The 20625-nt window shown below is 42.8% G+C and overlaps 2 protein-coding genes across 5 annotated transcripts in view; one reads left to right on the top strand and one right to left on the bottom strand.

Moving 5' to 3' along the window:
• The window catches only part of atad2b (ATPase family AAA domain containing 2B), a 59971-nt gene extending 57431 nt beyond the window's left edge, over positions 1-2540 (top strand). For 3 of the 4 annotated variants that reach the window (XM_028953365.1, XM_028953364.1, XM_028953363.1), the window contains exon 28: positions 339-665. In XM_028953365.1, coding sequence (XP_028809198.1) covers positions 339-368 — 30 coding nt within the window. In that variant the 3' untranslated portion in view covers positions 369-665. Of the gene's footprint in view, positions 1-338; positions 666-1232 lie in introns of those variants that run through there. The other variant, XR_003742361.1, reaches the window with a different exon arrangement.
• A 5215-nt stretch (positions 2541-7755) lies between these two features.
• Positions 7756-20625, bottom strand: part of LOC114763750 (kelch-like protein 29) — a 111367-nt gene continuing 98497 nt past the window's right edge. The window contains 3 exon segments of the mRNA XM_028953505.1: positions 7756-8997; positions 11350-11494; positions 15501-15694. Coding sequence (XP_028809338.1) covers positions 8814-8997; positions 11350-11494; positions 15501-15694 — 523 coding nt within the window. The 3' untranslated portion in view covers positions 7756-8813.

Raw genomic sequence — 20625 nt, 5'->3', positions numbered from 1 at the left:
CATTTATTCTAATTAGCATGTGAATAACATTGCGGGCCGCTCCATTAGAATAGACTATCAGCAATTACCGCTTCAGCAAAGTCACTCATACGTGCTCACCAAAACCTTTTGGCCTTCATTAATACAGCGATTTTAAAAAAAATAAAAATCCCAGGGTATCACAGAAGGTCGCACTCCTCTGTGGTGGTTCAGTAGCTGTGGATCCCACTGTGTGCACTTCAGATTTTACTCACCTCATGGATGAGAAAGAAAAAAAAGATCCAGACTGCAAACCTCCATCGTCAATGAAATGAGTTGTGAAACGTCTGCTAATTGTGTTTGTGTGTGTTCATTTGCAGGCAATGGAGAGACGGGTGCAGCGCTTCTAAACATTCCTGTGAGGTGGCAAATGATCAGGGTTTGATCACCATGGAGACTCTTGCGACTTAAGTGCTGTGGTGGGGGAAAAGACTCTTATTGGTGACCTTGGTGCTATCATCTCAGGTACCTGGACAGAACCAGTCTACAGAACCAAACTCAAGACTGTCATACGTTTCAGTTTTATACATACATGAACACACATACACACACACACACACACACAAACTCATACATGCCAATTCTGACTGGCGTTCTTGGTGCTATTGGGTGCTATTGTTATCTATTTGCTGCTCCTTGGGTTTCCTTGGGGGGAGAGAAAGAAAAAAAATGCTGATATATGTATAACGATTCAGCTTTTTTTTTTTTTTTTTTTTTTTTTTTTTTTTTTTTTTTTTTTTTTTTTTTTGTGGAGGAGCGTCCACAATCAGCCACCCACCCCACTACTCAGACACTTACACAAAGACCCAACTATGACACACCACCACACAGAGGCACAGATTCTCACCAGCATCGGCAGCAGTGAGCGAGCCAGTCTGGAAGGTTGGATTTGGTTTGCCATTATCATCACCATCATCGTCAGAGTGAACAGGTTCACGGACGCCACATTCAGACCACCCCTTGTCAACCCGTCATAGTGGTTCCTTGTGGTCTTGTGACCTGCATGGCTTTTTCCGGAGGATTAGTGTATGTAGAGGTTGTATTGTGAAATGATTCTTCCTCTGTCCTTTGCAGTGGACCCTAACGGCATTTTTATTTTGCTACTCCGCTTCGGTCATCTCACCGTAACCAATCACACACCAGATTTCACTTGTTTTGTGTTTTTTTTTCCCCTTAAATTTTTTTAACATGTTTGTGGGTTGATATTGATGCAGTTGAGTCAAGTCTTCAGATCGCACTGCCCAGCACGTGCCTTAATGGCCTCTTCACCCACCCTTCACTGACAAAAGAGCCAGAAGACTAGGCTTGGGTCGTCCCGAACATCCACTACCCCACCTGGAGCGATGACACAAGGAGAAGCATCTCACGTTCCTGTCAGCCATGTTCTGTATTCGTCCGATTGGCAGAATAAGGGATTATCCATGGCAACGGTGCAAGTGTGTGTCTGCCTGTCCTGTCCATCAGAACAGGCCTGGCCAGTGTAGACCTTGGTGCCAACATTTCCTTTCTTTCTTTCCTCTTTCCCTCAGATGCCCTTGATGTTTTGGTTGTGTTTCTATAATCGTATGACTTTTCTTGTTGGTGGAGAGAAAACAAATTGGGTCAATTTTTTTTGTATTATTATCAAGATATTTCTTTTGTATTATTATTAAGATATTTTTTTTTCTATGTATAATTTGTATAGCATTCTTTTTATTTGCATGACTTGTTGAGCTCATGATGAAAGAAGGCCACTCTCAGCAGTGTACATTTGTGTATCAAAAAGCATTAATATACATAATTTTTCTCCTTTTGAGGACTTGGGTGATGTACGTTCGCTGTGTGGTAACATGGTGGGAGCCCATTTTGCTCCGCTGACGTCGATTCAGACTCACTACAACTCATCTCTGCCTTCGCCTCCACTCGGTGCCGTTCCTCTTTCATTTGTCCTCGCTTCAAACACAGTTATGCAATAGGGGTGATGGCATCAGACTACTGCAGAGAGATGTAAAACATGGCTACCTCAGCTTAATTTATTGCAACGAGACAGTTTACTGCATCGGAACAGTTATTTTGTCCTCTTCTAGAACACCCCCCCTAGTGCTGGCCCCGTTGTAGTCTGCCCATCCAAATAAAATGAGGAAAAAAATAAAGCAGAGGTGCTGGACCGAGTCGTAGACACACATTAAAAGGCCGGTAGCTGCTTAGGTTGCCCAAGGATTAGGTTTGGTTTCATTTCCTTTTGTTCTGTGTTGGGATTGTTTTTTGAACTTGAGCCAGAGAGAATACAGCTTCTTTTTTAATTATTATTTCAGTGTAATGCTATACTGTAGATTTCAGCCTGTCTGAGTACACTCCTGCGATGGTTTTCTGGTACTAGATTTTTATTTTCTGGACTGCTTTTGTTTTCCCCCCCTCCTTTGTCAGTTCTGTAGCTTGAGTGCATGTTCTTCTGTCTCATTTCTTATTTATTAACATGGTGTTTTACAGTCTGATATGCATTAATTCTTGTTTTTGTATGGAAACTAATTGGAATATTGTTACTGGACTTTTTTTTTTTTTTTTTTTTTTGTGCGCAACCATGGTGTAGCTCGTTTGAGTAGCAGCTCTGCGTGGAGGTGCGAGCAGAGGTTTACGGGTCTCAGGTCTTTGCTGCACAAATGTATTTATTTCTTTTTGTAATTTTTGGTGTTTTTTTTCTTCTTCATGGAATGGTATTCAAGACATGGCTACAAGTAGCAAGAAAATGTGCTGGTATAGCCGTGTTATTAATTCACTGACCCAAACCTGCTTTCTAGGCGTGGTGCTACAAGTGCAACTGTGATTGTGTCGTTCTCCCAGGTCATCTGACCGTTCTCCTCACTGTTCTCCTCCCCTCGTTCATTTTGGCATGGCATATGTCCTCACAGCCAGTCACACTTTGTATGGGTCGGCCCTGCGGCTCTCTTTAATTACTGTGCACTCAATGCCATGGTGTTTCTTATTAGAGATGTATTTAAATGTTGTTTCAGCATTGTAAGCTGCGACTCCATTGTTTAAAATGATAAAATAATACACCTAGGAATTTTTGTATACATTCTTTTTTTGAAAAATGACAAATTAATCTAGAGAACCATTTCTTAAAATGAACCCTTTGGGAATAGTATTACGTCATTTCTACACATTCATTGTAGTGCATCATCAGGCGGCCATTAAAATATAACCCCATAGATCAGACATTACAAGGTGAACCTCAGTGTCATTCAGTATAACAAATATTAAAAACTATTTGGTTCCATCCCAGCAGAGGATTTTCTTAAAAGTTTACTGAAAACCTCCAATATACACGGCTGGGCCACGTCTGATGCTGGGTGCTGGTGTAGCCACCCATTTATTTTATTCTGAGGGCGCACAGAAGCAGGCAAATACTCACACTTATGATTGATACAGCTCGTGAGTCATGACCGTATGTCACCGTTTCAGACTCCAACATGGTGAGTGTGTGGTGTGGGCAATGCTGGAAGGCAATGTTGGATCCAAATCCATCATGAAACCCGATGGCCAAACACAGAAACCAAAATATCTTATCGCACGCCCTATTCAGGGAAGGCAGCAGGGAGGCACAACAGACCATGTCAAACGTGTTTGTCCAAAAGGGAGGTGATAAGCAGGAACCAGAAGATTAGTTTGTTGTGCTCCATTCATACTTCAGAATGGCCTAGAGAAGAGCGAACGAAGGATCTGTCTGAATAGAGGGGGTGGGGGGTCTATGCTGGCCCACTTTCAGAGGATAGTTTATTGTAAAGCAGTTAAAATTAGCATTTAAAGATGCAGAATGCTTTCAGTAGTATTTGACAAATTTTTTTAATAGTGACTTTTTTTTGTTAAACTGCTCAAGTCCAGTTTTTTTTTAATAACAAATGCTGCCACATAAGAGGCAAGATATAATAGTACAAGGTGTTTTCCCTGCAAATGTAATAAATACATTTTTGATCAACTAAATGTAAATTTATATTAAAAAAAATATTGTTCTGCTGAATGACATGATATTGAGGGCTACACTTAAATCCAATATATTAAACCATATGATCTAATAAATATATATATATTATATAGTATATATATATAAAATTATTAAAATGCATGATTGACATTGTAATTGTAATTTACCATACCTCACTTGTAACGTATCATTTACCTACGTATGCAGTGCAGCGAGTCCTGTGATTAGCTCTCCTCTATGCCATGCCATCCTGTTTGTGTTGTTCAAAGCAGTACTCTTCGCCAAGACCAGGATGTGGTCCCCCCGCCCCTGCCCCCCACCTGCCAAAATGGTTGCACAGGTTGGTGTTGGATTACACAAGGTCATTAATTTCTCACACAGCATCTCGCTTTTTTGCAAGTGCTTTAAAAATGACCAGTGCATTGGGTTCGTGCTTAGTCCAACCTAAACTAACCAATTCAGTGACCAGTTCTTTGGGGGGCTTAGAGATTGTCAGTCCAGAATGCAGTTTTAGTTCTTTTTTTGTTTGTTTTTAAATCCAAAATTAATAACTCAATTAATCATAGGGAGACTGTTTTTTTTTTTTCTCCTGTTTTTTGAGGATGTTTCTGTAGCATTTGCTAAGTTATTAGCCCCCCATTTTCAGAAATATTAAATATACTTTTTCCAGCTTTCAAGGTTTTCTTTTATTTTATAGTGGAAGTTATAATATTGAGAATTTACTGTAATTTCTGAAAACTGCTGTGATATACTTGAATAAAGGTGCAAATTGTACTCTTATGTTGGATGTCTTTATTTACTATGGTGTTGTGGTGTTAATGTTGTATGGGTCTTGTACATTACTGCTTATGTGACTAATATTGTCATGATAATGACAAGAGATTTTGCTTGGAGTTTAAATCACAGCTTTGTTTTTCATAGTCATCACTGAATGTAGGGACACTTCATATGTAAATCAAACCCCACTGTCATCTTGGGCCTGCAAAATGACTCAAGTTATTGTCAGTGTTCAAGTCTGTTAAATATACAGTTTTTAAGCCTTCTCCGAATGGTGCTGATGGGACTACGAATGTTGTGTCCTTAAACTGCCAGGCTGCCAAGGACCTTCAAGGATCCTCCTCCCATAAACCACGTCCAGTCACCACCCAGGAAGCTGGGCCCACTGCAAGCCCACTTGTGGCAACACCCATTATGAACCTCCTCAAGCTGGGGCCATATGATTGACATGAAGCTCTCTGATCTGCAACAAATATCAGCCTGTGGTCAGTTACATTTATGGCTTTTATCAGACGTCCTGAGTGGATAAGGGCGTCTGATAAATGCTGTAAATGAGTGTTTCCAGGACGACTGTCCATTTTAACTACTGATGTGGATAAGGTTGTTAAAATAAATGCTGTAAATGTAATAAAGAGCCCAGTGTGTCATAACATTCACTTACCCAGAAGAACATTTTGCACTTCACCTCTTCCATGTAGCAGGATATTTTTAAAATCAACTTATGTGTCGTCCTCTACTGTGGTGGTCAGCACGTCTTCAGAGTGACAGAACCTCACTTCAGTCATGGTTCCTTTCTTATTACTGAAGAGGTTGCAAGCTGCATTTCTGTAATTGCCGCCCTCCCTGGGGCGCCGCACCCAACTGAAATCAAGGGGTCAAAATAGCATGCTATGGCCTGGTTTTTAATGGGGCCCACACTGGTTGTCCGATTTCGTCGTTCCCCCAGGATGAGGCTGCCAGCTCCTACGAAGGACACAATTTGCCTCAGCAGTTATTAGGCTTTTGAGAAACAGCTGAGCCCGTATGGAAGCCGGTTCAGTATGAACACGTTTTGGCAGGTTCCCCTCCTGCATTCAGTCATGGATGATTATCTGCTTCCCTCTCCTGCCTCATCCACTGCTGCGTATGACAAACTCTGTCAGTCTGGGCTTTGGGGTGAATAAAATGAAGTGCTTGTTGCTCTTCTGGGACTTCCGGGCCAAAGCGTCGTTGTGTGAGGAGCAGTTCTAGTGTCACAGCACATGATGCACATGATACATGGCACAGGGACCTCTATAAACTGAGACCCGTCCCCCCACCCCACCCGCTTTCTGGATGCTTCATCTTCAGGTCACTGGTCCGATATGGGAGGTTCGTCAGGACTCCAGTAGATCTCGTCACCTTACCTGATCATCCTTGGCAATTTCCATTGCCAATGGTTAAAAACCGCCACCTTCCCACGTTCTAGACTGAGGGAGGGAGGGCAACTCCAACCCAGGCAGATACTAGGTAGTAGCCTAGTGGGTAACACACTCGCCTATGAACCAGAAGACCCAGGTTCAAATCCCGCTTACTACCATTGTGTCCCCGAGCAAGACACTTAACTGTCTGTCCCAGGGACTGTCCCTGTAACTACAGAATGTAAGTCGCTCTGGATAAGGGTGTCTGATAAATAATGTAAATGTAGTTAATTGAGTAAATAAATGACTGTGTCCCTAAACATTAAATAATCTGAAGTGTCTTTATTTGGACTGTAAGTGTCTGTAGAGAACAGGTAGATCAGGTTTTAATGTTCACAGAAAAATATTGTCTGAAAAACACAGCCAAGTTCATGGGTTTCTTGTTGCTTTCAAGAACGTTCTTATCTTCCTGAACATCGCATTACTTCTTATGGTGCAAATTGTTATCTTTACGTGTTCAGGCAGGTTTACACACACACACACACACACACACACACACACACACACACACACACACACACACACATATATTAGTTAAACCAGTCAGACGTATCTTGTGGAGGACGTGCACCTCCACCAGAAGTTCATATTTTTGGCTTATTCCTTGCAATGATAATTAGTGTGTTTGGCCATCGACTGTGACCATGTACGCACATGCTAATGTTAGCTACAGGGCTGTTTCATACGGCATCACTAGCACATTGAGGGTGTTTAATATCTGCTGCGCCTTGTACCACAATAAGACATGTTGACCTTCGACCATGAGATGGAAAAGGTTCATATGCTGTCCATCTTTGGAAGGTCACGTGCCAGCCTTGTTCAGATTCAAGGCCTTTAGACCATTGATGGATTTTCCTCCTTGGTTACACTCAGAGCCTCTCAGAGTGTGGCAATATGAAACATCTGTATCTAAAGACTGTCTGGCTCTTTGTGCTGACCTCTGAAAGAAGATTTACACCTTTGCAGCTCACCCTCTGTTCAGGAATTTCAGACGTGGGGATGCTAAGGTCACGATGCCGCCCTGTCAGGCTTCCCCTCCAAAGTTCACGGAGTTCGTTCTGTTTTCTTCTTCAAAAGAAATTGTTCTTTTAGTGCTTCGTGGGTTCACAAGGATTTATGTGTGGAACCACTTAGAGAGTTAATAAGAAGGTCTAGTAAATGTGCACAGAACCCTGAGAATGTGCATTACCAGCACCATGGAAAAATGTTCTGATTGAAGGACCCAGTCCTGGGCAGACCTCACAGGGGACAGAGGTCCTTCAGAATGATCCAGTTGTGGTGGACATGTAGGGAGATTAAAAACCAGCCTTCTCTTCAAACTCATCTCTGTGCAGTTTATGACTGAAAATAAAAAAAAGTCTTGTGAGCAAGCAATTCCTTCATGTGTTATTTGATTGCGTTTATATGGCATATGTATATAAAAAAAATTGTTCCTGCACAAATTTTTAAAACATTGGCTTTGCCATTTTTACCTTTTATCATTGCTGTTTTGCCTTTAAAAATAATTATATTTATAAAATATATATAAAATGTTCATCACGCAAGTCATTGTGGGTCATGGAGTAGAATTTTGAATGACAAATATGGACTTTTCCGTTGGCACTACATCAACTGCGAGCAGTGTTTTCATCTTGACAATAAGATGATTCCCTCAAGGTGGTGAGATTCATAATTGTCCTTGAAATTCTGAGGGTAAAGTTGAACTTTTCACATCTGCAAAAACTTCGCCAAAAAAAAGAAAACTATTGTGTGTGTTTTTTTTAAAGAATCATGGATATGTATTAGGTTTCAGAGGTAACAATTTGTGTAAATTTTTTGGGTACAGATTTACAGACATATTTCTCAAATCCAATTTTTTAAAAACATTTATACACAATTACCTTCAGATAGTTAAAATATACATATTTCTTCACTAATATACATAGGTTTCCACCCCAAACCCACCCTTACCCTGCATTAGCTGGTGGATTTGGATGAAATGAAGGTTTTACACAAAAGAAAAGGATGATGAAATTGAGGGCGGTCCATCAGTTCTAGGAGACACTGGTCATTTGTGCTTTGACTGGGTACCAAGGAACAAAAAAAAAAAAAAAAAAATAAAGTACATTTTCCAGCGGCCTTCTATCATTCCCGTCACACCACACCTCGGGAAGTGTTGCCAGAAGTGTCAAAGCCCAGCCTTCTGTGTCCAATGTCCCCTTCTGTCACCAAGTGCTCGAGTCACAGTATATAAAATTTGGTTCCTGATATGTTTCAAACGGTTTTAAATAAAAAAATCCTGGCATGCCGCGCCCCCGTTGTACCCCACAGCCCAGCTCGATAACTAACCCCTTGCGTAACAGGATGGGTGAAGGCGGTTTCTGTCCACACATGGATAGAAGCCAGGATTTAAGTGCACATAAAAGACGGGAACGTAAATGGCGGCGGGAAATGGTCCGGATTCGATGGCACGCTACCTGAACGCGGGAATTCACTATTCTACGGTACGCAGCAGTGAGCCAGACAGTGATGGGAGTAGATACATTCCACATGGGTGGGCGGGGCCGCGGGGCAGGAGATGGTGGACATGACGTTTATCCCTCCTCCCGCGCCGCATTGGCTGATGTCCTGCGGCGGGGTCAGCTGCTCTGGATGTACTTTTTGATCACCACACAGCCGTGTCTGAACAGTGGGCAGGGGAGGTTCTGCAGAAGAGTCCAGGTGTTGGTGCTGGGGTCAAAGGTCTCCATGTTGCCTAGCGCTGGACCCTCGCTGCTCACAATGCCCCCGGTTGCGTAGATCTTTCCATCCAGGATTACTGCGCTGTACACAGAGAGCAGAAAACACACCATTCAGGACAAGAGGACAAAAACTCACGAACGTAGGACAACTACAGGTTGGCTTTCATATCTGGTCTCCAGTGAACCTCTGGAACCAGATGAGCTACAGCTATCTTCTCTGTAATGTAGCCATCAGGTAAGTTTATATAAAAAAAGGCCCAAGGACGATGCAGAGGTGTTCCATGAACTGTCTTCAATAAAAGTGCAAAGGTGAATATTCTCAGTCTTTCGCTCTTTTCCATAGTTCGCCTTGAGAATAAAGCTCTTCCCAGTCCCTCAGTAAATCTCGTATGCATGAAGGCGCCAGTGAAGGGCACTTGTGAGCACCGTATCCTGAAGATATCTGTTTGTTTTGGAGAGCCCCATCTGCGGCTTATAGATTAGAGTTTGCCTCCTGCACCGTCTGTCTCGCTCTGCATTTTCTTCTGCTGACAACTTCAGCCTCCAACTGTGGCAGAGGCCTTGAGCCTCCAAATAGTGCAGACGAAATGGAAAGCATTTCTTTTTTTTTTATTTAGGTTTTTTTTTTTTTTTTTTTAATAAATAATTTTTCCTTCCAGAAAATGATTGGATGTGACCTTTGCCTACATACAGTGACAATTTGGTGTAAACACCCTTTGTAAAAATTCCAGGTTTGATGAGATCACAATAAAATCATTTCACAAAATGTTCCAACTTCGTGACCTATAACCTACCTATAGTTCAAGTGAAGATAAAAAAAAAATACTGTAAGGTGGTTGAATTAGTGTGCATTCCCTTAATGCAATACCAGGGCTCTAGAGTGCGACCTAATTTCTCAACGGTGCAGCTAAAAAAATACGGAGGTCGCACGGAGTTTCCGCACCAGGCGGAAAAATGTCACATGTTAGGAACATATCATATTCTAAACCAATCAGACATTGTATGAATACTGTGTGTGGTGCAGAGAGAGGTAAGCAGGGAGAGGTAAGTAGCCTGGACCAATCAGATAGACAGAGCCATGGATAAGAGCTTTAATCAGGTAATAAAAGTCAGACCCGAGCCCGACAAGTACAGCTTTTTCAAAGCCAGAACCCGACACTTGTGGCGGCAGTTACCTTTCTTTTGTAGAACTTTTTGTTGAACAGATTGTTATTCGGTGGTAGTGTGGTATTAGCCTAGTGGGTAACACCCTGCCTATGAACCAGAAGACCCAGGTTAAACCCCACCTACTACCATTGTGTCACTTGACCCTAAATTGCTCCAGGGGGACTGTCCCTGTAACTACTGATTGTAAGTCGCTCTGGATAAGGGCGTCTGATAAATGCTCTAAATGTAAATGTTATTTAATCATTTACAAGTTATCTATTATCTATATGGACAGTGATTTAAAAAGTAGAAAAGGTGAACCTATTAAACTGCATTGCCATTGATAATTTGGTGCAACTAACTTTTCTAAAAAGGCACACCAGCACAACCAGAGCAAAAAGTTAGTCTAGAGCCCTGAATACTGAAGGAACTTTTGATTTAAAGGGATTCAGTCTTCTTTTGTTGGACTCAGCGCGGCACATCTTGACTCGCCCAGTCCTCCTCGCAAAATCCTGGCATTTTAACAGGGGTATGAACACATTTTACATATTTTTATATCTGCAAATCCATTAAAGAACTAAAATAATAATATTTATTTGGCTGATGTATGGATTTATTTATTTATTTTGTTTGGCTGGTAGGATTTACCATATGGAAAAAGGTGACTTCACTCTCGCCAGCATGTTCATACTTCACCTTCGGCAGCAATATTCCCCCCCCAGTGCTCCATGCCTTTTTATTACTGCCCACATCCTCGTATAAATACATTGTGGACTGTGAGATGCTCCAAATAGTATTTGGCGCGTGTGCTCACATTTTAATGCGTCTCTCCACAGATCGTTCTACAAACAGCACATTAGCAGATTTAGCTGTAATAACACAGGCAGCGCTCCATTTCTGCTTTTTTGCAACGGCCCTGGCTGGAGACATTATGAATTCGGGGCTATCTGTCAGGTCTATCCCATTCTCTGCAATATTATACCTCAAAAACACCTTGATAGAGAAATTCACTTATACAAAAAAAGACAGAAAATGGTCAAATGTCATGGTCACTGTAACCTCGTGTGCACAACGTCAACTGAAGTGCCGCTAAAAGACAATTTCAGGCAATCAGGTAAGGGGGGGGGTATTTTGCTGGCATGAAACCTTTCAAGTGTCCCCACTCTGGAACCCCTGTTTTTTTATTTAAATAATCATTCGTGATGATAGCACAGGACCATAAAAAGCATAAAATCAGTCGGAACCATTTGATGTGCGTGGACCCCGCCATGGACGCCGTTTGCCTTACCTGCAGAACTGTCTAGAGTGGTTCATGTTGGGCCCTGCTTTGATGTTGCCCTTGTCCGGGTCGTAGATGGTGGTGGCTCTGGCGTAAGCCCCTCCGAGGATGAAGATAAAGCCGTTCAGACTCACCGCAGGAGCGTACTTGTTATCTACGTAGAACAAGATGCAGAATTTGATTTAACCGTCTGTTTGCTTAACATTGAGATTGAGCATGTGTTTATAATACTGCTCAAACACGGGGGGCCAACTGGACGTGACCACACTCAAAACATTTTACTCTATTAAGTGTATATTTTACACTGTCTTCCCTTTAATCCATAATGATAATTTATAATCTACAAAATATCAATAAAGTAACTGGACATGAACTACGCATTTTACCCTCAGGAAAAAGAATATTTTTGTTGTTCATAAAGTAAAAGAATATAAATCGTGATCAGGAATAATCCACTGGATTCAACCATCGGTGGGTAGCCACGAAAGGTGCTCGATGACCCTTTGGTTACAAGTCTGCTTCCTTACCCGCTAGGCCACCACTGTAAATATTCAAAGATCTGTCAAATATCAAATCTCAACTCACTGTCAATATTTACATCAGGGTGCAACCAATGAGAATATTTTTTATTATTATTAAATTTGCAAGTACAGGGCGGTGACGTCTTTATGCTATCTGCAAATTAACAAAAAAAAATTATATGGCCTCATGTACTCATCGCAATGAATTGTAATGTACAGTACAGGCCAAAAGTTTGGACACACCTTCTCATTCAATGTGTTTTCTTTATTTTCATGGTAGATTCTCACTGAAGGCATCAAAACTATGAATGAACACATGTGGAGTTACGTACTTAACAAAAAAGGTGGAATAACTGAAAACATGTTTTATATTCTAGTTTCTTTGCTCTGGTTACTGCTTTACACACTCTTGGCATTCTCTCGATGAGCTTCAAGAGGTTGTCACCTGAAATGCTTTTCCAACAGTCTTGAAGGAGTTCCCAGAGGTGTTTAGCACTTGTTGGCCCCTTTACCTTCACTCTGCGGTCCAGCTCACCCCAAACCAGGTCTCCACTTTTTGTTAAGTACATAACTCCACATGTGGTCATTCATAGTTTTGATGCCTTCAGTGAGAATCTACCAACGTAAATGGTCATGACAATAAAGGAAACACATTGAATGAGAAGTTGTGTCCAAACTTTTGGCCTGTACTGTATATCAAATCATACCCCCCATGTTGTGATATGCATCTATTGGTGCGTCAGAAAAAATGAAGGCAGAGTGTCCAAAATAAATTCTCTTAAACTGTGCGCCTGACCCCAGGTATCACTGATAAGCCATAAACGCACAGTGAAATCAAACAAGCTTTTCTGCTTTGGCTTCAGCAGCGAAACGCGATGGATCAAGCGATTTCACGGCATTTCATCTTGACAGCCCCCTTTTTTTTTTTTTTGCTGAAACCTTTAAATTCAAAGTCAAATATGGAAATATGTTTGGTTCTGCCCACATACTTATGTGGATAAATAGCCAGCAAAGAAAAAATCATTTTTTTATTTTTTTCATGAGCAGGCAAATGACTGACAGCGCACAACATGGTCACGCAAATTAAACACAAGTTTGTCCACCGGAATACAAAGAAGGGCTATCAATGCGCCGGGCCTTTCTGACAGAGAAATTGTCTACCAAACGATTACAGCTGGGCCAATTTATTAAAGCGATGAATAATTCACACCACGGAAGGTGTGTGTGTGTGTGTGTGTGTGTGTGTTTTATTTCCCTGTTTCTCTGAACGATTGACATCCCCACATCCCCTGCTTAAATCAGCCTCCGGATTTAATGGCTCGAGAAAGGGGGTGGGGAGGTTGGCTGTGTTGCTTCTTTATGCTTACGTTGCACGATTTTGATATTTCTAATGCCGTCGTCCTGGGCCAAGAGGTATAAAAACCCCTTCTGTCTGTCAAGCGTGAGAGCAGGCGGTGCCAAGCAGACTCGCCAAAAACCCAAAAAAACAAGAACAAAGAGCGGCTATGTGCTCTAATTCCCACAAACAGGCGCTGGGTTGTCCGTTCAGATGACATGCTGCATAAGCCGGGCAGATCACACGTGCCCGTGTTTTCTGCTCGTAATGGAGTCCCTTTCCAATTTCGAGGGGACTGGGATGCAGAGCGTGCACCTTCTGCTCCGCGTGAAATGCACGCGTGGAGCTCCACTTTGCGGTTAGTCGGGCTGAAAATCCCAACGCGTTCCACTCTCCAACAATAGCCGTCTTCAGGGAGCATGTGAACAAGAGGGACGGATCGATTCTGTCTTTCTGACTTGTTGCTTGCCTATTTTCATATATGCTGGTGTTAGAAAAGAACGGAATAATAATCTCACACTTTTGGGATCTGGGTCTGAGGGCCTAAATAAAAAAGTAGTCTTCTCCGCGATCTCATCTTCATATTCTCTAACGGCGTGAGCGCAGGCTGTTCCTGCTGTCAGACAGCGGCTGGGATTTCATCAGGACCCCTCAACGTGCCGCGCCGTCGCCATAGCGGCGGCGGCGCCTCTTTGATAGTCAGACATCGCCACCTGTCGAGAGAACTAACTTGCGGTTTGAACTTTCCACGATGTGCATCGACGTACATGCTCGACAATTACCAACCAGCCATCTTATAACATCATAATTACAAAATGAGAAAAATATCCAAGTAATGCAAAAATACAAATATTGATCGTGTGTTATTAATTAATACTTTTTTTTTGAATAAAAATTCTGGAACTCAGTACATATAGGTAAGTAAATAAACGAATAAATCCATAAAGGGCCTCGGACCCCCAGGCGATGCGCCCTGCTCCTCTTCAGTCTGTCTGCCCATTTGAAGTGAGGCTTCGCTTAATCAATGCACTAACGCTCAGGGAATGTTTGATAACCATTTCTCGGCCGTCCTGAGCACTTTACCAGGAGGAGGACCACCTCCAGGACCAGGGCGGCAGATGAGGGTCCGGGTGTGTGATCCACTCCTGGCCAACGGATCTCAGCACCTCTGGGTAATTATTCGCGAGCGGTTGTTTTTGGACAGTCTGGGACTCGTTGGGCGCGTCTACGCTCGCCTCGACGTCCATGGCAGCTTGTCTGCCAGCGGGGAGCATAGTGGCTGAATTAGTGTGTCTGTGTGTGTATGTTTGCCTGCTGCTTGTGGGTGTTGCATCACTAGATACACGGAGAAGGAACTGTGGTATGTGTGTGTGTGTGTGTGTGTGGGTCACTGCTTGCAGTGTTTGATGAGTGTCGAGAATCCAATTCACAGCTCAAGTAGGGGGTACGGGCCAAAAGACATATTAAAAAAAAATTAAAACACCCAACCCGCTGATTGGAGCCGCCCGGGCAACTGATATGCTCTGGTCCCACAGTGGGGCCTGAACCCTTTGCTTAAAACCCAAGGGCTTCGGCTTCTGCCTTTGTGTGTGACTGATGATAGTCGGAACACAGAGAGAGGCAGAGCACAAGGAGTCCTAATCTCCCTCCATTATCCCCTCCTACCTTTACACAACCACGGCCGCTCGTCAAAATGCTCCCGTAAGGCTCGGCCTTGGCAAGGTGACTCACTAAGGGCCCTATTTTGGTGGGAAGCAAAAAGCGCAAATAACATTTATAGCTGCGTCTAAACACGAAAAAGTGGGAGTACCACTGATATAGGTTATTAAAATAAATTATGGATGAAATAAAACCACATGCCAATTCAAACACTGAATTGATTGTAAAAAAAATCTGATTTTCAATAAACGCAATGTAAATAATATTTCATAACCAGTCACTTCAGGCGTGTTTTTATGTTGGCCAAAAGCTCATTCTTAAACCAGCAGAGCACTGACAACGCACCCAGCCACATTTTAAAACCACAACTCTGACCTGCACAAAGCAGGGGCTTAAAATACATCTTACATCGTGCCAGAGAACAAGACAGTGCGTGAGGAGTGGACAAGCTGCTGCTGTGTACAGTCTCCCAGTCCTCATCCAGGGAAGGGAACGAACGGGAACGGTGATTTATTCCTCTCAGGCCCTCTTTGTTTATTTCGGATAAATGGGTTGAGCCACACAGGTTGGCCTTCACTAAAAGCAATTTTAGGCTCAGAAAGGCCTTATTCGGGTCACCTTGTGAGCGTTTTCTCGGCACTTACCGATCATGGGGGACTCAATGAAGCTCCAGGTGTTGGTCTGGGGGACGTACGACTGCAGTACCCCTGCCGACCGGCCGGCCTCGTTCATGCCTCCAAACACGTAGACTTTGCCTCCGCAAACGGTGACCGCCGCTGAATGCACTGGTTTGGGGAGCGGAGACACCGTCTCCCACTGGTTGGTAATGGTGTCGTACCTGAAAAGGGTGAATGATGTTTTGTTAAAAAAAAAAATGGCACATTTTAGAAACGACTGACATGCCATTTTTAAATTATATATCCATACGTTTTATACAAGATAAGATCTTGTGTAATGAGTACGCTGAGCACAGGTTTGCACTTAACAAATAGAAGCACGACTACGAATTAAAATTAGAAATAGTCTCGTTATCATTATCATTATTTAATTAAAATGATGCACTGCTGTTAAAGCTTCTATAGGCAGCAGGCGGCCATTAGGCTGCATGTCGCTGCTTGTTAGCGAGGCGAAACGCTGATCTGCAGATCGAAGCGGCCAGAGACTGCGAGTAGGTGTTCATTGCTTGAATTTGCTTCCTAAAGTGAAAAGAAAGTGACATTGTTGAGTATTTAAATGTTCTTTCTCTTCCAGAGAAGCCGGTGAAATAAAGTGAGCCAGATAACAGCGTAGTTGCTGTACATGAGATAATAAAATGAAATAAGTCTGTTTGGTAAAAAATCTTCAGCCCTCTATACCCACCTGGTCTTTCAGTACTACTGAGGTCCCTGGGTGAGAGAACGTTAGACTCAAGTGTTCTGTCTCTTTAGATGACTTCTTCAATAATATTTGAATGTTGTTCGTTATTGGTTTTGTGAATTTTATTAATTTTATATACATTTTTATTAAACTATTAAGTTTATTTTTCCTCACAGAGGACTGATGACCAGGGGTCCAGGCTTTGGAAGAACGTACTTCTTCAGCTTTGTATAACTGATTCTGCAGAATTTTGTCTTGATTGGCTCCACAGTGTTATGTACATAACACTGTGATTACATGTCGACTAAATTAGGAAATAAAATCTATAAATAAGTTACATTAATTTCCGTTCTCATTATTTGTCATGGAATGGCTGCACAGCTCTCACAAAGCAGTTGGGAAAGTTTGACTGCCTCTAATTGGTCCTTTTTGCTATTGTGTGTTGTAGGCAACAAAATATGACAAGAATGTTATCAGAATACAGTCGTCCTTTGATTCAATAATTAAATGTAATGGATTAATATTCAAAAAGATGGACGTACTGTTTTCTGAGCATCACACAGAGGGATCCAGTCCTAAAGGTCTAAGGGCCATTTTACATTTTACATCCAGAGCAACTTACATCATTGTGCATCACTGAAAATCCCTCATTTGGCTCAGTAGGCCCTGACGGGCAAAATTGTCAAAACTCTGGATAACTTTTTAATTATACATAAAAGTCCACTGCCCTAAAGGTCTGCAAACCCCAATAGGACAACCAAACAGGCAAAAGAAAGGTAGACTGAGGACCACATACAGATCCAGCTTCAGACCCTGCATAGATGCAACATCTGCATAAATTCGCTGCTGTGAAGACGGTACCGAGCTTTAAACAAGCTGGAGACACGTCCAACGGCCCATCCATCTCCCGCTAAAGAGCCTGTCAGTAGGAAAGGGCAGAGTAAAGGGGCCAAGTTGCTTCTGGGACTGCGAAACCCAAAGCCAGCTGTTGAGGAAGGCACTCGATTGGCTGGGGAATAATAAAGTGGCTTACACTTCACGTCGGTTTTTTTTTTGTTCCCTTCTTCATTTACATGCACGAGTGAGATGGCTGTGGCGTTCACCGCTAACGGCACATATGGCTTCGTCAGGAGTGGGTGCCGTTTTCTTGACTCTGAAAGCTAGGCGATGAAAGGAGGAGTCTCGTGAGCGGAGCCGAGAAACTCCTGACAAACTCAATCGCCTCAAGGTTCGACCATACGATGCAGCCACCAGGGACGTCTGTGTTTTTTTTTATTGTGGGTCCTATTTAACCCAAGGCTACGCGTTAAATAATTGACAGACTGTCAAACACTTCAGCGCAAGTGAACACAGTCTGTTTTAATTGTTAAAAGCCTGAAAGAGGGAGGTTTTTAAAAAAAAAAAAAAAAAAAGAGAAGAGAGAGAGAATGGGAGATGGGAATAAGAAGAAAGGGCATTGGATATGATTCACACAACTGTATCGGCGCCTCATCTGTCTTGTCGATCTTATCCAACAGGATGCGTTGTGCCAGTCGAAGTGTAGGCAATTGCTCTGTGCAGTGATATCATAGCCAGGCGCGCAGTAATTACAAGAGCTGCTGTACTGTGACCCAGATTCCACACACACACACACACACACACACACAATTTAATCATGGTGAGAGTGCCCGAGGGAAGCGGCTGATTGGCTGTTCTGATAACCTGCGGGGCAGAGGATACGTTAGGCTCCGCTGGAAGGGAGAGGGAGTGTTCTCACCTGCTCTCAACGTACAGGGCACTATTTTATACCTGGCACTAAGCGCTAAAGCAAGGGGGATGTGTGGTTGGTGGCTAAATGAATGTGAAAGGTGTCCTCTGGCTTTACATATCTAAATATAATAATCCAGAAATAAACACAGCCTTTAATGATGCTTGTGACTTCCAATTTACAATTGTGATTATAAAAACGCAATTAAGGATGGTATTCTAAAGCCCACTATAAACCCCTAACCCTAAACAAAATGGCTGCCCTATAACCATTTCTTGTTTATCTCCTGCACCAGATCTCGTGTGTTGTGCACGTCTATATTTATTGCAGTGTGAACCAAGTGTGTGTGTGTCGTGGTTGATGAAAGTGCACATAGAAATGGGGGCAGCCAGCATCTGGCCACCCTCCACACCATTAATCTCCCCATGTGGTTTCCTGGTCCACACATGTCCCACACCATCCACAAGCCGGGTCAAAGGCTCCTTTACACTAGATCTGAGGGGCACTGCTGGTCTGTAGCCCCACCCAAGAAAAATGACCCGCCCAGCGTGTGGCACTGAGTGTGACAAACAGGGCCAGGTTGGATGTCACCCAAGGTGTAAATGTAGCACTGAGTCACCGAGCTGTCCAGCTGGATGAGGCCCAAACTTATTCATTTCCGCTCCTCCGGACGAAGGTCGGGCGACGCTGAGCGTGAGAGAGAGAGAGAAGTGTCGAGAGTGGCCCTGTCACCCGGCCGGCCCCTCATCACGATTAACCTGTGAACCACAAGGCAGGAAGGCCTTCACAGAGCTGTCAGGGACCCGTCCTCACCAGCGCGGTGCTCCTACAGCAAGTTTCCACGCGGCTGAACACAAATCAGGCAAAAAAAATAAAAAGGCTTTTACAGCGCAGCTTCTTTTTTTTTTTTTTGGTGCATCCCACAATGGCACTTTAGTAGATGTCACCCTTGTGCCCCTTTGGTCTGTGATTAACATCTCGCTACGGGCTCACCTTCGGCGTCATTGAATAAGGTCGCGTGTACGGGCTCAAAACCCACAAGGTGACAGCTCTTAATTATGACGTAGCGTGCTAGCATGCTAATTGCTTCATCACTGTCTAATAGATGAATTCTTTAGAGCGTCACCTTGCCACCTCAGGAATCCGACACTTTCAACACTTTAACAACATGCTAATGATTCTTCGCCCGCGTCTTCTCGCTCTAATTAAATCAGAGATGCTCCGAGACTCTGCAATGGGAAACCTTTGAAGACAAAGTTAGTTTGTGACAGGGTCTTGTGCTCATAACATTTTGAATATTAATATGGCCTAATTGCAAGCCACTTACCAAACAATCCCAAATCATGTTGCGTCCCAGCACAACTCAAGGTGGCAACCCTGTTTATCCAACTGGGACAACACGGTCATCCAAGTATTTTCTTCAAAGTAATTTCCTTATCCGGAACCCCAATAATTTAGGGTATCTAATCTATGGTCATTGTCCTCAGTGCCCTAAATCGTTGGTCACCAGGTGAAACTCTCTCCTCACCTACATACATTAGGTAACAGTAGGATGTATCTGGATTTTGATGTTTCAGACGCTACAAACATCAATCCAAAAGACTCCAGCAGAGCCAATCAATCCAGTCCATCCAGTGTAAAAAAAAAAATTACATTACATCAGTCATTTAGGTCTTGTGGTGTCAAAGACAAAAAATCCAAGCTGTGCATTATAATGGGCAAAAAATGTGCAAAAGCAAAAGCAGAATCTTGTCTTAGCCTGATTTTGTGTTTGTAAATACATGAAGCAATGTAGAGTTATTTGGTTGCCTCTATATATTTCTATCAATCATTCAAGAATGTAACCTTCTCATGACATTCTCATGGCAGGATTAGGATGTGGATTCCCATGTTTTTATAGTTTTATTATTGAAGACGCTGAACATGTTATATATTAATTACAGGTAAAGTGAAATATCTTTTATGTTGATGATTATTGTAGACAGTATCTCATACAGCTATAATCAATTAAAATATAATCAATCAGAACATACAGTGGTGGCCCGTGGGGCAGTGGTGGCCTTGTGGGTAAGAAAACGGACCCGTAATCAGAAGGTTGCCGGTTCGCCAAGGTGCCACTGAGCAAAGCACCGTCCCCACACACTGCTGTCATGGCTGCCCACTGCTCACCAAGGGTGATGGTTAAATGCAGAGACCACATTTCACTGTGTGAACTTGGTGCTGTGCTGTGGTGTTTCACGTGACAACTAATCACTTTCACAAAGCTGATGTTTATACTGATCATATGTGCCTGTTTTATGTGTTTTGTCACTGTTTCAGATGTTTGTGGGCTGAAACAATGAAGAATATGATGTTAATAGTTTAGTGTGTAAGAAACCTGCCTATGAACCAGAGGACCACAGAGTCACAGGTTCCAACCCCACTTACTGAGCACGACCCTCAACCCCGAGTGTCTCCAGGGGGACTGTCCTTGTCACTACTGATTGCAAGTCGCTCTGGATAAGGGTCTGTGGTAATTGCAACACTGCTTTTTTGATGGTCCAGGATGAAGATGTATGAGACATCAATCCTCCTTTTTTTTACTTTAAAGTGGGACAGTGTTTAGTCCCTTCTCTCCGACATACACATACCTAGCAAAAGTAGAGCTTTTATGTTTATTTCTGTAA

Source organism: Denticeps clupeoides, chromosome 14, assembly GCF_900700375.1.
Source record: "Denticeps clupeoides chromosome 14, fDenClu1.1, whole genome shotgun sequence".
Taxonomy (NCBI): Eukaryota; Metazoa; Chordata; class Actinopteri; order Clupeiformes; family Denticipitidae; genus Denticeps; species Denticeps clupeoides.
Note: the sequence above shows the minus strand (reverse complement) of the source record. Positions and strands in the feature narration are given on the sequence as shown.